The sequence below is a fragment of the Eretmochelys imbricata genome, chromosome 1 (genome assembly GCF_965152235.1).
Source record: "Eretmochelys imbricata isolate rEreImb1 chromosome 1, rEreImb1.hap1, whole genome shotgun sequence".
In the NCBI taxonomy this organism is placed as follows: domain Eukaryota; kingdom Metazoa; phylum Chordata; order Testudines; family Cheloniidae; genus Eretmochelys; species Eretmochelys imbricata.
Genome location: NC_135572.1, coordinates 287,693,474 through 287,715,038, shown reverse-complemented (window position 1 = coordinate 287,715,038; position 21,565 = coordinate 287,693,474). Strand labels below are relative to the sequence as shown.

Sequence of the window (21,565 nt, the reverse complement as noted above, 5' to 3'; positions counted from 1 at the left end):
CAATTTAGCATTTGTAATGATATAAATTTCACATTCTTCTCAGACAATTGATTCTGTATGCATATTGGTATTCACAAGGAATTACTACTACTTTTTATTAAAAATTTAGGACCACTGCCTAATATTTTCGTAACACTGACCGCCCCAGTCGTTGTCATCAGTGATCAAACCTCTTGAGCTCATTGCAGGAACGTCTACTGCCTGAGCTAAAAGACACGTCTCTTAGCCAAGACGGTAGCAGGCTCATCAGTCTCTACCTGGCCTAGCTACCACTAGAGAGGGACAGAGTGCCACACTGAGTTGGCATGGCACTAGCATCTCCTCATGGAATTTATAAGATATTTTATTTTGAAACTAACACTGGGCATAAGTTAAATTTGTATTTACCCTTTCAAGTTCTTCAATCCTCTTTTCCAAAGCACTGCTTGGTATAGAATTCCCAGAAGAATTTGCATCCCTGCTGTATCTGCTATATCCTGTCCTGTCTGTTCGGGAATATCGATTTGGAACATCATCTTCAGGTGCATTAGTTGCACTGTGAAGTAAAGATTAAACATTATTAATATGCCTAGTGCAAAAAATAAGTTTTAGCAAATATTTCCCGTGTCCCTTATATTTTTCTCCTAGTGGAAATACATTCATGAAAAATTGACTTATTCATATTGTAAATGACCACTACTTCAAGACAACATGGATAAAACTAAAATTTTCTTACCTGTAATTTTGTCTTCTCTGAGAAACAATATCAGTTGCTCAGTCAGACCTGCAATTTCTGGGTTTTTCTGTCTCTAACTGGATTTTCTCTTCTTGTCTCTAAGGCAGGACAGCAATACCTGTTTCCCAACACCCCGACTGCAATCTGCCCTCACTGATCTATATAAAACTGCACAGCTGTTGCTTCAAAGTCCCTGAGCTTCTAGGAACTCAGGTTAATTCCTTCAAGGGCTTCATGCCTCAGAAAGTGCTGTCTGTATCTAGGGCCCAGAACCAGATATTTCCTTATGCCTGTGTGTTGCAAAGAAAGAAGAATCTGTTGAGGTCACTAGAGGAAATTTATCTTGATAGAATCTAATTTCTTATTAGTCATTCCTCTCAGAAGAGGTCACAGAGAGAAAGAGAGGGAGAGAGAGAGCATGAGTGATGGACAGAGCCATTCAAATAGGTACCATTCATGCTCTGGCAAAAAGGTTTTCCATCTTCTGTTTTCCTCTGGAAAACTCTCACTTATAAACTAAGATCAAAAGCTTCTTTGCCTGAAAACAATCTCAGTTAAGATTAATGAAGTAGGTGGCAATATCTGGGACAGAAGACTAAAAACAGTGACTAACCTTTCCATAACTGTTGTTCTTTGAGATGTGATGCTCATATTTAAGGCTACAATTTTTTTCCACGGAGGTCACAGAATCCGTGACTTCCAGTAACCTCCGTGACTTCAACCCACAGCAGGTGGGAGCTGCAGACCCCGCAGCTGAGCTCCCCATTTTGTCATGGATATTTTTAGTGAAAGTCACAGACAGGTCACAGGCTTCCATGAATTTTTCTTTATTTCCCGTGACCTGTCTGTGACTTTTACTAAAAATATCCATGACAAAATCTTAGCCTAACTCATAGCCATTCCATGTTAGGTGTGCATGCAAAGATATTTCCTTCACTGCTGTTCATTGGGCCAGCTCTAGTGCCCACTGGTGCCATGTGCTCATATGTCAGTATAAGAGGCCCAGCTGGCCCCACGCCCTCTCAGTTTCTTCTTGCAGCTAACTCCAACAGAGGTGCAGGAGGGTAGGTCGTGGAATGGACATGAGCAATGCACCTCAAAGAACAGTTACGGAAGGGTTAGTAACCATTTTTTCTTCTTTGAGTGCTTACTTGCGTCCATTCCATATTAGGTGACTCACAAGCGGTACCCGAGGCAGTGGGCTTGAAGTTCATGGACATGTGGATTGCAACGCTGCTCTTCCAAACTTGGCATCATCTCTGGCCCACTGGGTGATGGCATAGTGGAAAGAGGAGATCTGAACTGACAATCAGGTCGCTGCTCTGTAGATGCCTTGGATTGGGACCTGGGCCAGAAACGCTGATGAAGCCTGAGCTCTTGTTGATTGGGCGGTCACGATGGCAGGAGGTGGGATGCCCGCCTGCTCCCAACATGGGTGAATACAGGATGTGATCCAGGATGAAATTTTCTGGGCTGAAACCAATAGGCTTTTAATCTTATCTTCTACTGCCACAATGAGCTGCATTGTTTTACGGAACGGCTTGGTCCTCTCAATATACCGGGCCAGGTCACATCTAACATCCAGTAAGTGGAGATGGTGCTCCTCTGCATTCCTGTGCAGTTTCAGGAAGAAAACTGGCAGGAAAATAGCCTGATTACTATGAAACAGAGACCACCTTTGAAAGGAATGCTGGATCTGGGTGCAGTTAAACCTCGTCCTTAAGGAACACCATATACTGGGGCTTAGCCATAAGGCCCTAATCGCTGAGACACTTCTGGCTGAGGTAATCACTACCGGGAAAGTGATCTTCCAGGAGAGATAGGACAGAGGGAACAATGCCAGCAGTTCAAAGGGAGTACCCGTAAGTCTTGACAGGATGAGGTTTAGGTCCCATGGTTGAATCCATTTGTGAATTTGAGGATGAAGTCTCTCTAATCTCTTGAGGAAGTGGATGGACATTTCATGAGAGAAGACAGATTTACTATCCACCAGAGGGTGGGAGACTGAGGTTGCTGCTAGATGCACTTTGCTTGATGAAAAAGCCAGTCCCTGTTGTTTCAGGTGGAGCAGGTATTCCTGGAGGGATGATCGAGTCGGAGAGAGACCTCATTGGGAAGATCACCTGAGAAACACTTCCACTTGGCTAAGGCACTCTAGTAGAGAACTTCCTACTACCTAGCAAGACCTGGGACTTGTTCTGAACAGGTCTGTTCTGCTGGGTTCAGCCATGGCTTCCACATGGTCAGGTGGAGGTTCGGGTGGAATAAATTGCCATGATCCTGCGAGATGAGGTCCGGGCGGGGCAGAAGCAGCATCACGAGCGGAGAAGTCCAGCAGTATGCCAAATCACTGTTGCAACCAGGCAGGGGCTATAAGGATGACCCATGCTCCGTCTCACTTGACTTTCAGGAGGACCTTGCGTACCAGAGGAACACGAGGAAAATCATAGAACAGGAGCTCTGTCCATGGAATTAGAAAGGCATCAGAGAACCTGGGCTGGGACCGCGCAATGAACAAAACTGCTGGCATTTCCTGTTCTGCCTGGTTGTGTACATGTTGACATGGGGAGACCTCCACCTCTGGAAGATGGATCTGGTCACCTCTAGGTGAAGGGACCACTCGTGGTGAGACCAGAAGGACTTGCTGAGGTGATCTGCCAGAGCATTCTAGGCTCCCAGAAGCTAGGAAGCTTCGAGGTGGATGGAGCGTTTCACACACAAGTCCCACAGGCGAACGGCCTCCTGGCACAGGGTAGAAGAGCATGTGCCTCTGTGCCTGTTCATGTAAAACATGGCTGCTGTGTTGTCCGTGAGCACTCGTACAACTTTGCCCATGATCTTGGGTAGGAACACTTAGCAAGCTAAGCCGATCGCTCTGAGCAATCTGATGTTTATGTGCAGAGAGAGTTCTTCCCAGGACCACCTGAGATGCTCGAGGTGAGCCCCCCCCAACCTAGATCAGCTACATCTGAAATTAGGGATACTGAAAGCTGGGGGGTGACAAAGAGAATGCCCACAGCCATTGATCGGGGATCCTTCCATCAGTCAAGGGAGGAGAGGACTAGGGTGGAAACTGTAAGCACTGAGCCCAAGTGGTGACGGTTCAGTGAATACATAGGCCCCTTCAGACTTGGCTGGTGTCAGAGGCATAGACTTGTGTGCTGTACCATCTAAGTGCATGAGGCCATGTGACCCAAAAGTTTGAGGCAAAAAAATGTGCTGTCGTGACCAGCTGGGCTTTGACCTCGGATATCAGATCTGACATTGTCTGGAACCGAGCCTCCAGGAGGAAGGCTCTAGCCCAGGTGGAACTGAACACTGCCCCAATAAACTCTATTCTCTGGACAGGGACAAGAGTAGACTTTTGTTAGTTTATCAACAGGCGCAGGGCAAGGAAAGTGGCTTCGACCAGGTTGATGCTGGTTTTCACTTCAGTCTCTGAGAAGCCCTTGATAAGCCAGTCATTGAGGTATGGGTAGACTTGAACGCTTCACCTTCTGAGGAAGGCCACTACCACTGCCGTTCATTTCGTGAAAACCCAAGGGGCTGCTGACAGACCACAGGGAAGGATGGCGAACTGGTAATGGGTCTGGTTTACGATAAATCTGAGGAACATTCTGTGACCCCAGGAAATGGAGATGTGGAAACAGGCATCTTTCAAGTCAAGGGCAGAGTACCATTCCCTCCCTGGATCCACGGGACTAATTAAGGCCAGGGAGACTATATGGAACCTCAGTTTCTTGAGATAACTTTTGAAGTGATGCCGGGCTAGGATGAGTCAGAGACCCCCTTTTGCTTTCAGGATTAGGAAATAATGAGAGTAAACCCTCTTCCCACTCAAGTTTGAGGCATCTACTCCACAGCTCTTACCCAAAGGAGGGCTTGCACCTCCTGAATTAGAAGTCGCTCGTGAGAAGGGTTCCTGAAGAGGGATGGGGATGGGTGGGAGAAAACTGAAGGGTGTAACCTTCCTCCACTGTACTCATCACCTTGGACCACTGGGTGCCAAGGAACAATGCCATGCTGAAGTAGGAAAGATTGTCTGAAAACAAAAGGGGGGGCAGGATCCGGTGTGTGAACTGATATTATGCCGTTGGATGTCCCTTCAAGAGTTCTGTTTGGGGCATCCTGGGTATCTGTGCAACCTGGGTAGCGAGGTTGAAATAGAGGGGGGAAGTTGTCTGTGCTTGTAATCGCAGCTCCATTTTTTAAACCAGGTTCTGGCAAGGTGCTGGAGCCAAGAAGCGGGTCAACAGTTGAGGCATGAACTGCTTCCTCAAAAGTGCTGAGGACTAGAGGCCCAGGGATCTGAGGGTAGTCCTGGAGTCCTTCAGACCAGAGAGCTTTGAGTCCATCTGCTCCAAGAAGCAGGAGGTACCCACAAAGGGAAGATCCTGGATGGACTACTGGACTTCAGGTGGCAGTCTGGACCTCAGGATTGAAGCCAGGAGCATCACTTCATGATCACTGCTGAAGCCCACTGTTCTGGCTGCAGTGTCAGCAGCGTCCAGGGCCACTTGAAGAAGGGGAGACCATAGCCAGAGCCTCTCTCCCATCAGGCCGGAAAACTCTTGGAGTTTCCCTGGAGTCCTGTGGCAGCATGTCTTTAAACTTCGCCATGGAGTCCCAAATGTTGTAATCCTACATCCTAAGTAAGGTTTATTGGTTGGAAATACGAAGATGTAACTTACCCATCTAAGTAATCTTCCTACTGAACAGGTCTCTTGTCTTTAAATCCTTTTGCCTCGGGGTTGTGCCTAACTGATCTTGCCTGTCCCTCTCATTGGCTGCTGTGACCACAAGGGATCCAGGAGGAGGGTGGGAGAACAAGTTTATATCCCTTGGCAGGCACATAGTATTTTTATGTGCCCTCTTTGAGGTGGGACGAAGAGAAAATGGAGTTTGCCATAGGGACCTGACAGGACCCATAATGGCCTCGTTGAGGTGTAGGGTCAGCTTTGATGTGGTCAAAATGTCAATGAGGCTATGAAAGGACTCTTTAAGAACCTCTACCTATAGCTCCAGGTTAGAAGCCACCCTTTTTAATAGCTCCTGGTGATCTCTAAAGTCATCCTGTGGCACTGAGCTGCTCAGTCCCAAGAACGCTTTGTCTGAGGAGGAGTAGGAGTAGGAATAGGAATAAGCCTGTACTGGTGGGGGCCACTCTTTTTCAGTCCCAACTTTAGTCCCAGGCTTAAGTCCTGGGAGTCAGTACTGGAGTCTGGGTCAGGTGCTGGATGGTGCAGTGGAGGAGCCCTCCTCTCGGACACAACCGAATAGGAATGGCTGGACGTTGTACCAGAGAAAAACCCCAAGGATTCCAGAATAGCCGCTCGATCTGCATCTGCCACTGTCCTCCAGGCCAGATGTCGGTGGGGGGGCCCACACTGAGATCTGGTGGAATTTAGGATGGGAAATGGTGGTGGCTTTTTGGCAGTGTTCATGGTTCCACCTGAGAAAGAGTTTTATTGAGGAGACAATGGGGGAGCAGTACCCATCGCTTCCACTGGTTGGTGCTGAGGATCTGGGGATTGGTGCCTGATCAGGGAAGTCCTCACCGAAGACAGGACGGCCAGTTTGCCTCTGATAGGTACCAAAGGGCCCGGTGCCAGGTATGAGCTCGGAGCCACATGCTCCCCTTTGCTCAACACACTTGGAGCTGGTGGTTTTCCCATCGGGGTTGGTGGAACCGGGAGCGTCATTAGGTCCCTGGGTGCTGCAAAGACTTCTGAGGTGGAAGGTGCTGTAGTACGGTCTCTCTCCAAGTTTGAATAAGGGGCAATGTTAAATAACTCTGAAATAGTCCATAGTTACATCTCCTCAACCAGGACAGTTGATATTTACAAGATATTTACATGCCACATGCACTAAAGATTCATATGTCCCTTCATGCTTCAACCACCATTCTAGGGGACATACGTCCATGCTGATGACAGGTTCTGCTTGATAACCATCCAAAGCAATGTAGACCGAAACATGTTCATTTTCATCATCATGAGTCAGATGCCACCAGCAGAAGGTTGATTTTCTTTTTTGGTGGTTTGGGTTCTGTAGTTTCCGCATCAAAGTGTTGCTCTTTTAAGACTTCTGAAAGTATGCTCCACACCTCCTCCCTCTCAAATTTTGGAAGGCACTTCAGATTCTTAAACCTTGGGTCTAGTGCTGTAGCTATGTTTAGAAATTTCACATTGGTATCTTCTTTGCATTTTGTCAAATTTGCAGTGAAAGTGTTCTTAAAATGAACAACATATGCTGGGTCATCATCGGAGACTGCTATAACATGAAATACATGGCAGAATGGAGGAGCAGGAGACAAACAACTCTCCCCTAAGAAGCTCAGTCACATTTCTTTCAACAAGTGTCATCAGCATGGAAGCATGTTCTCTGGAACAATGGCTGAAGCATGGAGAGGTATATGAATCTTTAGCGCATCTGGCACATAAATATCTTGCGACGCCAGCCACAACAGGGCCATGCGAATGCCTGTTCTCACTTTCAGGTGACACTGTAATTAAGAAGTGGGCAGCATTACCTCCTGTAAATGTAAACAAACTTATTTCTCTTAGCGATTGGCTGAACAAGAAGTAGGACTGAGTGGACTCGTAGGCTCTAAAGTTTTACATTGTTTTGTTTTGAGTACAGTTATGTAATAAAAACCTATATTTGTAAGTTGCACTTTCACGATAAAGAGATTGCACTACAGTACTTGTATGAGGTGAACTGAAAAATGCTATTTCTTTTGTTTATCATTTTACTGTGCAAATATTTGTAATAAATAATATAAAATGAGCACTGTACACTTTGTAGTCTATGCTGTAACTGAAATAGCTATATTTGAAAATTATAGAAAGACATCCAAAATATTTAATAAATTTCAGTTGGTATTCTATTGTTTAACAGTGCGATTAATCGGGGTTAATTTTTTTGAGTTAATCTGTGAGTTAACTGCAATCAATCAACAGCCCTATATATATTTATATATTATATAAAAAACACACTGAAGAAAGCAAATATTTTGTGATTGGGTGGAAGAGTAAATGAGATAGCTATAGATATAGATCACACCCCACACACAATCTTGACTGCCAGAGAAAGGCAGCAAAACCTAGTTGGAATCATCTTCCAACAAGAGATTTCCAAATCAGAAATCATGTAACTGAAATGAGCATGTGAGGCAGGGTACCTAGGATGCGTAAACAAAGTAAGACCACTGTACCATATAATATTTCATTTAAAAACATTTAGAGTCTGTTTAAAATGTTCATTTAACAACCATGCATTTCATAATTTTAGAAAGCCCTTGACAACGTGCAAATCTAGATGAATAAAGTGCAAATCAAAAGCAGGCATAACATGGCATGAGATGATCTTTTCATGGACATAAATATTGTTATGCTCCAGTATGTGTGAAGTTTCCAAGGCACACTGACACAATTGTAAGGAATTTCCTAGTTTAATGTTATCACCATATTTAGCACTGTTTATTCTTCATTAGAAGGCTTAAAAAAAATTTCTAGGACCGGATACGCATGTTGCAACACAACAGAACAGAAATATTTTTGATTAACCCCAGAAATCCTAGAATATTTGATTTTAAAAAAAGACATACTTTCTACTATTCTATGCTCTGAGTGCCAGGAGGGACTCAGAACACTATAAAACTAACATGCTCAATCTCTAGCCTCATCACCCAACAGTAAACCTTTTGCCAAGACTGGAACGGTATTGACTTGTTTCAGTCATTGTTGGCAATGCTCTTATGTGAAACTTGGACGAAAAACTAGAGAGAGGATTGTTTTCAGTAGTAGTGAAAAGAATACTTCAAGGGAAAGAAGGTATTTTTAATTGGTAATGTTCTCTTCACATCCTTGCTTTAAAGGAAACCACAAGGATTAATGTCTTCTTGTATTTGACGAGGGTAGTGGAAGTGGAAGGGAGACTTAGATCCACCTCTCAACAGCCCCTGCTAACCATAGCTGATGTCTATTTATTTAGCCTCAGTAACAGAGAAGCCAGATAGGAACATTTTCATGAACAGGCAAGTAGAGCCAAGAGCGTGGCCTGGCATGCTATAAAGAGAATTCTGAAGTCGCATTGGAAGAAGAATCATGGAAGAGCTCATCTATCAAAGACAAATCAGACATTTTCCACTTAGCTGAAACAGAAAAATGATAGAGAGAATTTATTATGCCATCAATTGTCTGATGGCCAGTTACTCTGATAGCTGTGCCCCACCAATAGCCACACATAGTGCCCAAGAAAGTAGAGCAGCACTGAGGATCTCTTGAGATCTGGTGGACAAGAAGAGGAATTTCACAGACCTATTCTGACAGGTATTAGAAAATTTGTGGGGAGGGCAGAGAAGTCCCTTTATCAGATAGAAATTAAATAATTTCCTGTCAATCCTTTCAGCTTAATCCAAGGCTGTATACCAAGGGTGCAAGGCAACGTCTACCAGAGGCTCGAAATTCCTGCCCTTGCTATTTAAAAAGGGGTTCGTCACTGATAACACTGTTACCATGCAGGATATAATCATGGATAAAACGCCTGATTTGCTCTTGGTCTGATGAACTATATGAGATCGCAGAATAATCTCAGCACATAATCTGCAGTTCATGGAATACAGATAGTGGCACCTAACCCTCCTTTCCAAACACGTCTTTCCTCAGAGGCCAACAAATCATGCAGACAATTTACAAAAGACGTCTGTGATGGAACACTCTGAAAGTGTAAGAAACAGCATCAGAATGTTTGGTACTTATGTTGTTCTCATGGATGAGGTTGGCTGCTGTATCTCCAAAATGCAGATCAGCAGAATTTTGGGGAGTCTGAGGAGGGCTGCTTCAGCACAACAACAAAATCTCTCTCATTGCAAAGAACTGTCAATTTATTTCTCAGATCAATCTAATCAGATTTAACACTTCTGTGGGAACAGAGTGGAAGCAGAAGGGAAGAGATATATATCATCTATTAACTGGTTTTCACTCAATTTGGATTACTGAAGTTCTGGGTGTGTTTAGGACATTCATTATAGCCAGCTACCAGTGAAATGAAGCTGTCTCTTTCACGGCAGATTAAAAGACGCACGCTGGCCCCTTTCTATCTTTTGAGAGTTAAGGTTCTTTTTCAGGAGGGCAAGCCACTGAATATGCCTACACAGAGGATAGTTGTTTAAACATTGTTTACTCAAGAAACAATCTTTGGACTTTAATAACCTTTCACATGATCATCCTGTCCTGAACTTCCTTTTTTGAGAAGATAATCAACAGGATGATGTGCCCGTTCCAGCTAAACTAGTACTCCATTATTGTTTAATTTTATCAGTTTTAGTTCAGATGTGGGCATAGAACTGGGAGTGTATGGCTGATTTACCTCTAGCAATAAGCAAACGAACTGGCCGTGCCGAGTACTAATCAGCAGCTTTTGATACTGAATATAAGGTATTGTTTACTTGCCTACAAGATTTTGTGGTATCATACAAAATAGCACCTTAGAAGACTCCGGCTTCTCACAGAAAAAGAGGTTACTACAGCAGTTTGAGGCCCTGGTCTCCCACCCAAGTGAAAACATAACTACTTCCAGGGAACAATGCTGTGTTTGTTTTGTTTAGCACTGGATTAACTTTTGTGCATGTTTCAAAACCTGCAGTTGAAACCTCTTGCTGCCTTGGCTATAGGTAGTAATTGATATTATAATTTTTCAGGAAGAACATCTGACAGCTTAATTATAGCTGTAGCTAGGCTTCTGTTCTTATATTTGAAGACATATTTGAGCATTAAGTTGAGTAGGTCATCATTTGGGTGTCAGACAATGATGCTTTAGGATTGTTTAGCAAATGAGAATGGATGTCGTTGAACACACTAGTCACTGTTGCTTTGATAAGGGAAAGAATCTGGCCCAAGTGATAAGATGTTTAATAAAAACCTTGTTACTGTTACAACATTAAATAGTTAAGCAGAGTACAGAGTTTTCTGTAAAGTTATTGCTAGCTCCCCGAATTGTAACTGCTATAATCAAAACCTTTTAACAAACAGTGTGTGGAAGAGGAACATTAAAACGTTTGAAATTTTAAAAATGAAGCACAGCTTTTATTTTGAAAAAAGAAATTACCCTTACTCCTTTTTTCCTTCGTTATACAAATTTTTTTAATAGGGAAATTTCCCTCCTTGACAGTATGACTGTCCTTTGGGTAAAAAGGGAAAGTCAATTTACGTGGTTTTCATTTTCATGCATTTTCTGTTTTATTTTGCTCACATCCAATAGGCTCAGAAATTGTAGGCACAGCACTGTCTTGTTAGCTACTCTGAAACCTGGCAAATTTATCAACCTCAGGATTTTTAAGGCATTACTTTAAGCTTATCTCTAAGGTCACAAGATTGCAGCAGTATTGCAAGCGGGTGGATATGTCTTGGCTGGCTATGCTGAACTCTTTACTAGATGGATGAGAAAAAAAGACAGGAGAAGACACAGAGAAGGAAAGTAACACTAAGGAGAGGGTAAAAGCAGGAGTTTAAGCTCACATCCTAGGTGTTCATGATTTAGCCAAAGCCAATGAAGGTGGTAATGTCTGGTGGTCTCTCTCTCTCTCTGACTTGGCCTGGTCAAGACAAAAGGCCCAGTGGTGTTATGCAAAACCACAAAGTGAATTCCAGCAGACAGATGTGAGGGCTGCTCCTTCCAATCCAGCTCCCCCATGCACCTCATTGTCCGACTGGTTCTTTCAATAGCTCCCAAATAAGCAGCATCCAAAAATGGTGCCAACCTCATCTCATTGAAGTTACCCAGTCAAAAATACATTTTTGTTATTTAAACTGTAAACACTTCCTTGTATTTCTAGAATGTTTCAGCTTTATGTCATGCCAACACACGATGTTACAGGAGCCTTGAAGCCTCCTAATCAATTTTCTTAGCCAGAAACACATCTACTTTCTTTTTAGTTTCTCTTTCTTGAATTTTTGCTTTCTTTTTATACATTATATAAACGGGTTGGACGGACTTTTGTTACGTTGGACAACTTAGTATGCAGAACTCTGCACAACATCAATAAGGGCTACAAGAGGATTAAGAGTAAGAAGATCAGAGTGTATGTGCCCACCCAACTTTCTTCTCTCAGACCCTGCAGAGGACCCTGATATCCCCATCCCATCTTAAAGAAACTCATGGTCTAGCACCATGGTAGCTGCCTCCTCCCAAACATAAGACACCTTAGTTGAGACTACAAGTCTATCGTGAGGCCCAAACATAACCGTTAAAGGCAGCATTTAAAACCCCACAAAAATAAAGGGAATCCTGGTGTTACAAAATATTTTTGTGGTTACATATTTTGGTTTAGTGAGACCCAGGAGCTGAAACTGGTATGGGTGAAAGCTTTTACTCACTGAAGACAGACATTTAGCAAGAAGTTCTAAAAGGCTTTAACATTTCATTCATAGTATTTCCAGTTAAGCTCTACTTATCTCTTACAAGTTATTTAACATGAGGGTTTTAAAAATGCATTTCAGAGCACAACATACAATCGCTTGGAATTAGAGGGGACAATTTCTACCTTCTGGGCTTCATCTCAGTGTTCAGTACTGTAAATGAACAAAACCAAGAAGTGGGGCTTCTATTGTATTTGTAAGCCATATTGTATCAATTTCCAGTACTGAATAAAAACCATCAGGGGAGCATACCCCGCAAGAGTCACCAAGAGTGTGATAAATTAAAGTGGGGGGGGGGGGTAAGCTCCCTTTTATGGACACCCAGCCAGCCAGCTAGCTATAAAACCTCTCTTGGTGGTAGTTTTTAACCCTTTAAAGGCAAAGCAAGTAAAGTCTCTGCATGGGTAAAAGGAAGGAAGTGGGCACCTGACCAAAAGAGCCAATGGGAAGGCTAGAGCTTTTTAAAATTGGGGAAAAAAAACTTCCCCTTTGTCAGTCTGTGTTGTTCTCCTGGAGAGCAGAGACAGGGCTGAAACTATGCCGTAAAAAGCTTTGGGCCAGTTTTGAAAAAACCATCAGATCATACCTACAAAGTACTCATTTGAAACCCCAGATATGTAAGTAGATCAGGAAATGTCTAGGAAGATGCGATTAGGTTTCTCTTTTATTTCTTTATGGCTTGTGGACTCCTATGTGCTAATCACAGGTGCTTTTGTTTGGCTTGTAAGCTTTAAGCTGGACCTCAAGAGAGCTATCTTGATGCTTAATCCTTGTAATTTTTTTTTTTTAAATCTAGCAAAAAGCCTAAATTCCAAACTATTTTCTTTCTTTTTGTTTTTAATAAAATTTACCTTTTTTAAAAAACAGGATTGGATTTTTGTGTCCTAAGAGGTTTGTGCACATGTTGTTTAATTAGCTGGTGGCAACAGCTGATTTTCTTTATTTTCTTTCTCAGCTCTTCCCAGAAGTGGGAGGGGGGGAGTGAAGGAGCTTGTGGGTACCCCACAGGAAGGAATGCCCAAGTGAGCCTTCCTAGGTTCTCAAAGGGATTTTTTTGCACTTGGATAGTGGCAGCATCAACCCATCCAAGATGAGAGAAAAGCTGTACCCTTAGGAGTTTAATACATGCCTGGAGTGGCTGGTATTAGTTTTTAGAATCCTTGCGGGCCCCCACCTTCTGCACTCCAAGTGTCAGAGTGGGAAATCAGCCTTGACAAAGAGGTTCTCATCTGACTCTTATTGTAAATTGATTCAGCCAAATCTGTCTGATCCATAGACCATTGTAAAACCTTGGGGTTATTTTTAAACGCTGATTTGCAAGTTTGTAGTTTTCTTAAATTAAGACTAAGACATTTTAAAAACACTTGATCATAGAAGCTAAATAGCTCCAGAGCTAGTAAATGGAATTCAAAATGAGATGTTAAAGTGAACCGTATCTGTACTTTTTCCAACACTTCTGTGTTTAATTCCTTGCCTTGATGTTATATTTTCAACTGAATTTCTGTTAACAAAAAAGTTGATTCCTGTGGATATGCACTCTATGATCAAACATTCAAATAAAGACAGCCCGATCGTATCATTTCACCATGAAACCAACAATTATATATTCAAATAAATTCGTTTTTTAGGCCAGGTGATATAATCATAACCCACTCAGAAAAATCAAAGTTACTTCAAAGGGATGCATGCTTGACTCCCAAAAAATGAGTGCCCACATAACAACTCCGGGGACTGGAAAAATCCATAGGTTTGACAGCTTGGAATGAGTAAAATGAGGCACACAGCTCTGGGTTAGGATTTAATTGAAGACATTCAGAAGATGCTGGGGTTAGCTAGGACTATAACCTGCTTATCAAATACTGCTTGGTGGAAAACACAGCAGAGGAAGTGTGCTCTAACTAGGTGGTGCTTTTCTTTGATTCTGTATAGCTAATTTTCGTCACTTGGGATTCTAAATGCGCTCCTTATTGTTGAAAACTGGATGAGGATTCCTCTCTGGTTCTGAAAAAATATCCTGGGCTTCAATTCGTTGAGTTAAGTCTTACTTCAGGGAATGAACTTCTTTGCCCTCTACAGAGCCCTCATGGGGAAGGATTTTCAACACAACATGACTGGTAGCTGCATTTGATTTTGTCTTGGACAATACCCAGATGTTGCAGCCTGCGTACTGAAAAGGGGTGATTATTTTCTTTTGCACGTAACAAATTCATGCTTGCAGACAAATCCTAGAATGCTTCTCCTTTGAAGATGTGATGAGCAGAAGTCACCCAGGAAAGGGTCAACATGGATCCCTCACACAACCATGTCCAAGATCACCTAGGTAAAGGCCCTTAACAAGGTTCAAAAATCAAAAAGGAGAGACTGGCACTGTACTGAAAATGCTTCCAGTGATAGCAGAATGGCAGATACTTGCAATGTTGAAGGGTTTTTGATTACAGGAAATCCAGAGGCAGGGTCCCGCAACTGTAAACTAAGATCAGCATACTGAACTTTCATTGTCCTGTCATTTAGTGAGGCAGACTCGGTTTGTCTGGTCAAGACATGACAGTTGTCAAGAAGCACGATGCTTCCTGTCCACAAGGTTTCAGGACAAAGACTTCTCTATCAATAGAATGTGTGTTTAACTAGGAGAGGGGAATCTACATCCACATCAGGGAATCTGCATCTACATCACTCTGACAGGAAATAAAACCTGTAGTACTGGTTGGCCTTCTAACCTACTGAGGCGCTCCAGTTTCACTGGAGCTGAAAGTAGGGAGTCTCTCCTGTGCTCTCAGTGAGTGTTCTCTGCTGGGCCCATGTAGCGTGGAAGAGGAAACTGAGAGTTTGAATGCAAAGTGGACAAGAGACAAGGGTGGGAGGCTATGGACGACAACTCTGTTCATTATTCTTTGAGAAAATGATTGGCCAGGAAGAGGAAATGCTGTAACAATGGGAAGTATTCACATACAACATAGTACTAAGGGCTTGAACGCCACCCACTTATGTTGGTATAACTTATGTGGCTTAGGGATGTGAACAAGCCAGTCCCTTGAGTGACGTAAGTTACACTGACCTAAGCGCTGGTGTTGACAGCGCTATTTCAGCAGGAAAGCTTCTCGCGGAAGTAGTTTTATTATGCCGACAGGAGAGCTCTCTTCTATCGGCATAAAGCATCTTCACCAGACGCACTACAGAGGCCCAGCGTCATCAGTGCAGCTGTGCCGCTGTAGTGCTTCTAGTGAAGACTAGCCCTAAGACTACCGAGGATGCAGAATATCAGCCACAGACATAAAAGGAAGGACGAACAATTCTGTGGGGTAGTATGCCACTCCACACTAGTTGAGATACTAAGGGTTGGTTACAACTATTCTAATACAATAGCCTATGAAGACAGAAAATAAATTTGGTAGAGAGAACAAAAAGATTATCTTTACCTAATCAGGAAAACACAAAGGCATGTCAAAGTAGCTTTTGAATAAAGGACAGTAAAAAGGGAACATTCTTTGGTTGAGTTTAAAACAAAGATCTATTGAAATAGGTTTTGTTTTAGCTGACATGTCCACAGATTCTCACTAATACTTCCTAATAAACTGACTGAAACCAAGTAGTAAAGGATGGCTGTATCTAGATTACTTTTAGGTTGCCAAAAATTACAAGTTATTGGATTTCTATACTCTTCCCCCACCGTACCAAACAAACTACTGAAGCGCTATTCTTCTCTGAAGTACCAAGATTAGGACCACAAGACTGCTTGGCTCAAAGGCTACGAACAAGACATTAAGGAATAGAAAACAGAGTTTGGGGCAGGTCTCTCTCTAGTGGCAGGTATGTTGGTGAATAGGACAATACCAAATTAGCCCAAGGACAAACTGTCCCACAAACCGTTTGAGTGACTCAAACAAATACTGGCAATTTAAACTGACGTTAGCATAGACAGCAAGAAAACTAACTTCAAACATTAAACCTCAGAGTGGTGGTTCACATGCAAGATTGAGAAAAACAGGTGGCTCCTACATTACTTCAGCCAAAAGCCAGCTTACCTGTGGAGAGCACCAACTCCAGTAAAATCAGATAAAATGCTGGCTTAGTTGTTTAAAAAATGGCAAAATAATAAAAGAACTATTAAGAGATTGTTACATCTCTTACTCAGGTCCTGTGATTAAATACTAGCCCAAAAATCAGGTCATGATATTTACAGCAGAGGGAAGGCCCTACTGTTGACAAATATTCCAAATGTTTAATGAACTTCATTTTGCTTTAGACAGGTTCACAATATGCAAAGAATATTATAAAACACGTTTAAAAACTAAGTCCCTTACCTTTTAAATCTGCTTGGAACTGTCCTAGAGGATTCCTAGAAGAAATTGAAAACACAGAAGGAAAATATAATTTCATGCTTTTCATTAAGTACACTAATGCTTTTATGAACACTCAACCATCTCATATACAAGCAATTTACAAATACAATATACTTGCAATTTCAGATCAAGATATTCATCTAGCTTTTACATTATCCTCTCTATGACCTACTAGTCCAAAAGTAACAGCAGGTAGTAACTATGGACTGGGGTGGGGAGAAGAAGAAAGGGCCCCACAGCAAAGGTAGAGCCAAAATTCTGATGAGAAATCCAGATCCCTGCCTCATCCATGTGCTGCAAAATCCAGATCCCTGCACCACTCAGCTGTTAAGGGGCAGGGTCTGAGATTGCTACAAAGACACTCTTTCTAGACCCCCAACTGGAAGTTTTTCATTTCAGCCTTTGGTTAGTAGGTGTCATAAATCTGAAGACCCTTTTACCTTCCAGAATGTTCTGGCTACTGAAAGTATAGATGTCTCTCCATTATTCTACCCTTCCTTATCAAAACTCCAATGTCTGTTTCTACTGCTGCTCCTAGGTTTATCAAAGGACAGCTGAGTGAAACTGCTATGATTCTTTAGGGCCACTACTGAAGGACAAAAGTAAAACTGACCAGTGTTTTAATTTCATTTTGTAACTGCTGATCAGCAACACTGGAGTATTCTGTCTGCAGACTCAGTGAGACAGTACTGTGTTCATTTGCAGTCAGATCATGCTTGCAAGATTATCTTCACATAATAAGAGCTAGAAATATTTCTAGACAATAGTTCAAATGTTGCAAAACGTATGTTTGAGCTTCAAACTTGACAGAATCAGCTTTGTACTCATCACTGGTTCGTGGATTTATTTTACTTTTAGAAAACCTCTACCTTTCTTAATGCAAGCAATTAACATGTTTGCTTTTTTCACCGCTGCTATGTAATGGATGCAGGTTTTCACTAAGTGGTCTACAATGCTGCCTAGGCCTGTTTTTCTTTAAGTGTTACAGTTAAATATAGAACTTGTCAATATAAGAGCTTTCTACATTTCAAGCAGTCCCAGGATTCAGAGTTTGTGTTTACTTATCTAATTTTTTCAATTAACTGAGTTTCATTTTTCTTTAGTGTTCATAGTATTCAGCTTAGATCCTTTTTTTTTTTTTTTATGACCTTGAAACTATACCTCTTGCAACAACACACTTCAAACTGGGTATTTTTAACTGATATTTTGGTCCATCAACCATAGCTGGGATACCTCCAGCAGAGATCAGAGTAACAGCCGTGTTAGTCTGTATTCGCAAAAAGAAAAGGAGTACTTGTGGCACCTGAGAGACTAACCAATTTCTTTGAGCATAAGCTTTCGTGAGCTACAGCTCACTTCATCGGATGCATACTGTGGAAAGTGTAGAAGATCTTTTTATACACACAAAGCATGAAAAAATACCTCCCCCCACTCCACTCTCCTGCTGGTAACAGCTTATCTAAAGCGATCTAGATAAGCTGTTACCAGCAGGAGAGTGGAGTGGGGGAAGGTATTTTTTCATGCTTTGTGTGTATAAAAAGATCTTCTACACTTTCCACAGTATGCATCCGATGAAGTGAGCTGTAGCTCACGAAAGCTTATGCTCAAATCAATTGGTTAGTCTCTAAGGTGCCACAAGTACTCCTTTCCTCCAGCAGAGAGATACATTCTCTGGGCGGTGAATGGGTGTAACTTGGGGAAACCTAGAAGGTTGCAGTGAATATTACAGAATAAGGGGCTGTGAATCAATGGTATGGAGGAGAAGGATGGCCAGACAAAAAAACCAGACTGACCACATTATGGATTAAAAAGGCACAGATGGCACTTCTATGGACTAACATCCAACAGTGACCGATGATGAACTTCTAGCAGGAAAAATTAAGATTAAGTGAAAGAAAGAGATGGTGCAACTGGAGCCAAATTTGATCTTGATAAGTTAAAGGATAGCTCTGTAAGGGAGGAATACACGGTAACGCTTGCAGGGCATTTCAGGCCATTAATTTGCGATGATGAAGAAATCTCAGTACGGATGGGAGGGGAAATATTCAAGGAAGCAATAAACACAGCAGAGGAAGTTACTGGAATGCATAAGCAAACAAAAACTGGACAAGGAAACAAGAATATTACAGGAAAGGTGTAAACAAGCTAAGAATGCTTGGAAAGTGAAAGTAGTAAAAGCATTATGCAAAGTGGAGAAGTCAAAGGTTGGAAAAGCAAAAGGTTTGGGAAGAAGATGCTCAAGAACTAGAGAAGGCATCAAGAAAACAAGGTGTAAACAATATACAAAAAGGTGAAATTGTGTGAAAACCCAATCAGGCCAATGATGCAAGTGGTGAAGAAGGCTGCCAGTGAATGGGCAACAAATGCCAAAGAGTTGCTGGAAACCCAGAAGGAACATTTTGACAAAGTACTGAACCCTGCATTTCACCTAGAAGCAAGCATTCTAGACATGCAAGATAAACAGGGCAGATCGCAAGGCAGAATGAATATCAGCTCTGAACCACCATCAGATAAAGTAAGAGCAGTGAAGCAGTTAAATGGGAAAGCTGCAGGAATAAACAACATTAACAGCTAAACATCAACATCAACTGCTAAAAGCCAGTGCAACCAGTGCTATCAAAGCATAAGGAAAAAAACAGGACGTATCTGAGCAAGAGGAGCTATTAGACAACTGGCTAACAGCCATAGCTGTACTATCTTGAAGAAAGGAGATTCTGATAATTCAAATAATTATAGATATATAATGCAGAAAAAAACAGATCACATAGTGGCAAAGAAAATAACGTAAGCACAACCAAGATCAGTTTGTCCTAGAGGCTGACCACTGGCTAAATGGTGGGATATTGTACACAGGGACACAAGCAGGCTGGGCTCAATAGAGAAACAAATCATGGACAGGAATGAATGGTGATGCTGTAGTGCTCCATGTCTTCAAAGATGCTCTGGGATTAAAACAAAACTGATAGCTTACTGAATAACTATTCAGTGTTGTATTCTTTTTCTGTAATAAAGAAACTGAGCTACCCTGAATCATTTCCCCAATTGTACTGGTTCTGGGGGGTTTTTTTGGTTTTGTTTTTTTTTGGTGTGCACTGGAACAGCAGAAATGAATATAGCATTTTATACCCTGCTGAGGGATCTTTGCCAAAAAATGATCATTCAATTATTTTTTTTATTATGCCAACTGGTAGGAGTATCCTATGATTACCCACTTAAAGATGCTGAAAAACAAATGTGCGTATTCAGAGAGTTTTACAGCAACCTATTCCTCTTCAGGCTCTGTGTGGTTTTCCCTCCTCTCCTCCCCACCCCCCCAGTGTGAGTAGGTAAAGTTCTAGTGGAAGTAGAATTCACCATTTCTCTTTATTATTAAAAAAAATCATCACTTTTCTATTCTGACATTGTAGAGAGGAAAATGGAAGAAAAGCAGAGTCAAGAAGACATGTTTTTTCCCCTTGTTACAGTACTTTAATAAAATACATTATGTACATTAAGAAACAGAAATATTATATGCAAGGATATAATCACGTCAATACCCAGTGGCCACGCAAGATCAGAGGTTTAGAGAGGATATACATGGAAAGGCAGGACACGTTCAATCTAGTGAAAAGATGGCTGGGGTTAGACAGAGCACGTCTACAAATATTTAATGGGATGTCCTAAAAAGAAGAGGAATCAATTATTCTTTTGGTCAAAGACAAAGCTGGTTGCAACAATAAAGACAAATAGTTTAAAATTGAGGAAACATTTAGAAAAGTTAAGCAAGGGAAAAGGTGCCTAATGAGGCTGAACAATCATCATCACTGATTATAGTAAAGAATGCAACAAGACACCTACTGATTAAGGATGATCTAAAGGTCTAAGTTTATCAATGAAGCAAAAGGTAATAGATATTGTAGTTTCCGCTCTTGTAAGAAGTCTCTAGAAGCCCTTCGCATCCTGGGTGTTAAGGGAGTAATGTCTTGAGTGTAGATAAGAGTACAAAAGTAAATTAGCCAGAGATGATAAAGAAAATTATGATCTCATTATGGAAAGATGCAAGCTAACTATTTTAATCTGACATCATGTTAGCTATTTTACAATTCATGATGGCTAAAAGTGGGACTTTTATACCATTCAAAAACTAGTATTTGACAGCTTTCAAAGAGGAAACAGTCACTTCTAGCTCTGGATGACCATGGAAATAGAACTTTAAAATTGTGACATTAAGTTTACCAAGATTTATTCACTTACATTTCCCCTCCCCCCAGCCCTGTAGCAGTGAACTCTCAGTGGCAAAGAGTATGGCTTTATAAAAGTGGAAGGATGCAAGAAACAGTACCAAATTTATTACATTACAATACGGTGTTATATAAAGTTTCACGACTCATAAGTTAATGCAGCAATTCTATGCTCCTGCCCCCCCAAAAACAAAAACACACACTTGTGTCCCAAACAGCATCATGTACTTCTTTAAACTATTTGCATTATTTGTAAAGCAACAAAATTCAATAAAACAAAAACAGAGGAAGTAATTTGCCACAAAAAAGTTTGTGATCTACAAGAGAAACAGAAGACAGGATTCACTGGAAATCCTACAGGAAGGGGCTAACTTGTACAAAGTTTATTATTACAGCTCACTGCTTGTGAGCCTAAATATATGATCAAGTCCCATCCGCCCTGAACTTTCCTCAAGATCTTATTTCTTCATGCCCTAGTTACATTATTACACTGAGTTATTATATATAATAATTATTATCATCATCATCCTTGCTCTATGTTTATTGATCATTAATAATAACACCATATAACAGGGGAAACAACAAGAGTTAAGAGATTTAAAATAGGCTGAAGTGAGGGTGAAGACTGGAAGAACCCAATTCTTCTATACATTTCAGCAAGCTTTGTTCCACTTAGGTAGCTCCAAGCTGCCATAACCTAGCAATAGTGATCACTGGAAGATTCAGCAAGTACAGCGGAATCGTCAGGTGCCACAGAATAGAGATCATTCTAAGCCCTTTTCCTCCATGCTCCAGAATAACATTTGACCACCAAATGATATTTCATTGAATAAAGCTTTATTTTATTAAAGAAAAATGATCTTTTTAATC

General features: G+C 41.5%; 1 protein-coding gene across 1 annotated transcript in view; it reads right to left on the bottom strand.

Annotated features, from left to right (window-relative positions):
- The window catches only part of PAWR (pro-apoptotic WT1 regulator), a 138,619-nt gene that overhangs the window by 6,368 nt on the left and 110,686 nt on the right, over nucleotides 1–21,565 (bottom strand). Inside the window, exons 4-5 of the mRNA XM_077807719.1 lie at nucleotides 16,437–16,471; nucleotides 388–535 (exon numbers count right to left, since the gene is read on the bottom strand). Coding sequence (XP_077663845.1) covers nucleotides 388–535; nucleotides 16,437–16,471 — 183 coding nt within the window. The remainder of the gene's footprint in view (nucleotides 1–387; nucleotides 536–16,436; nucleotides 16,472–21,565) is intronic.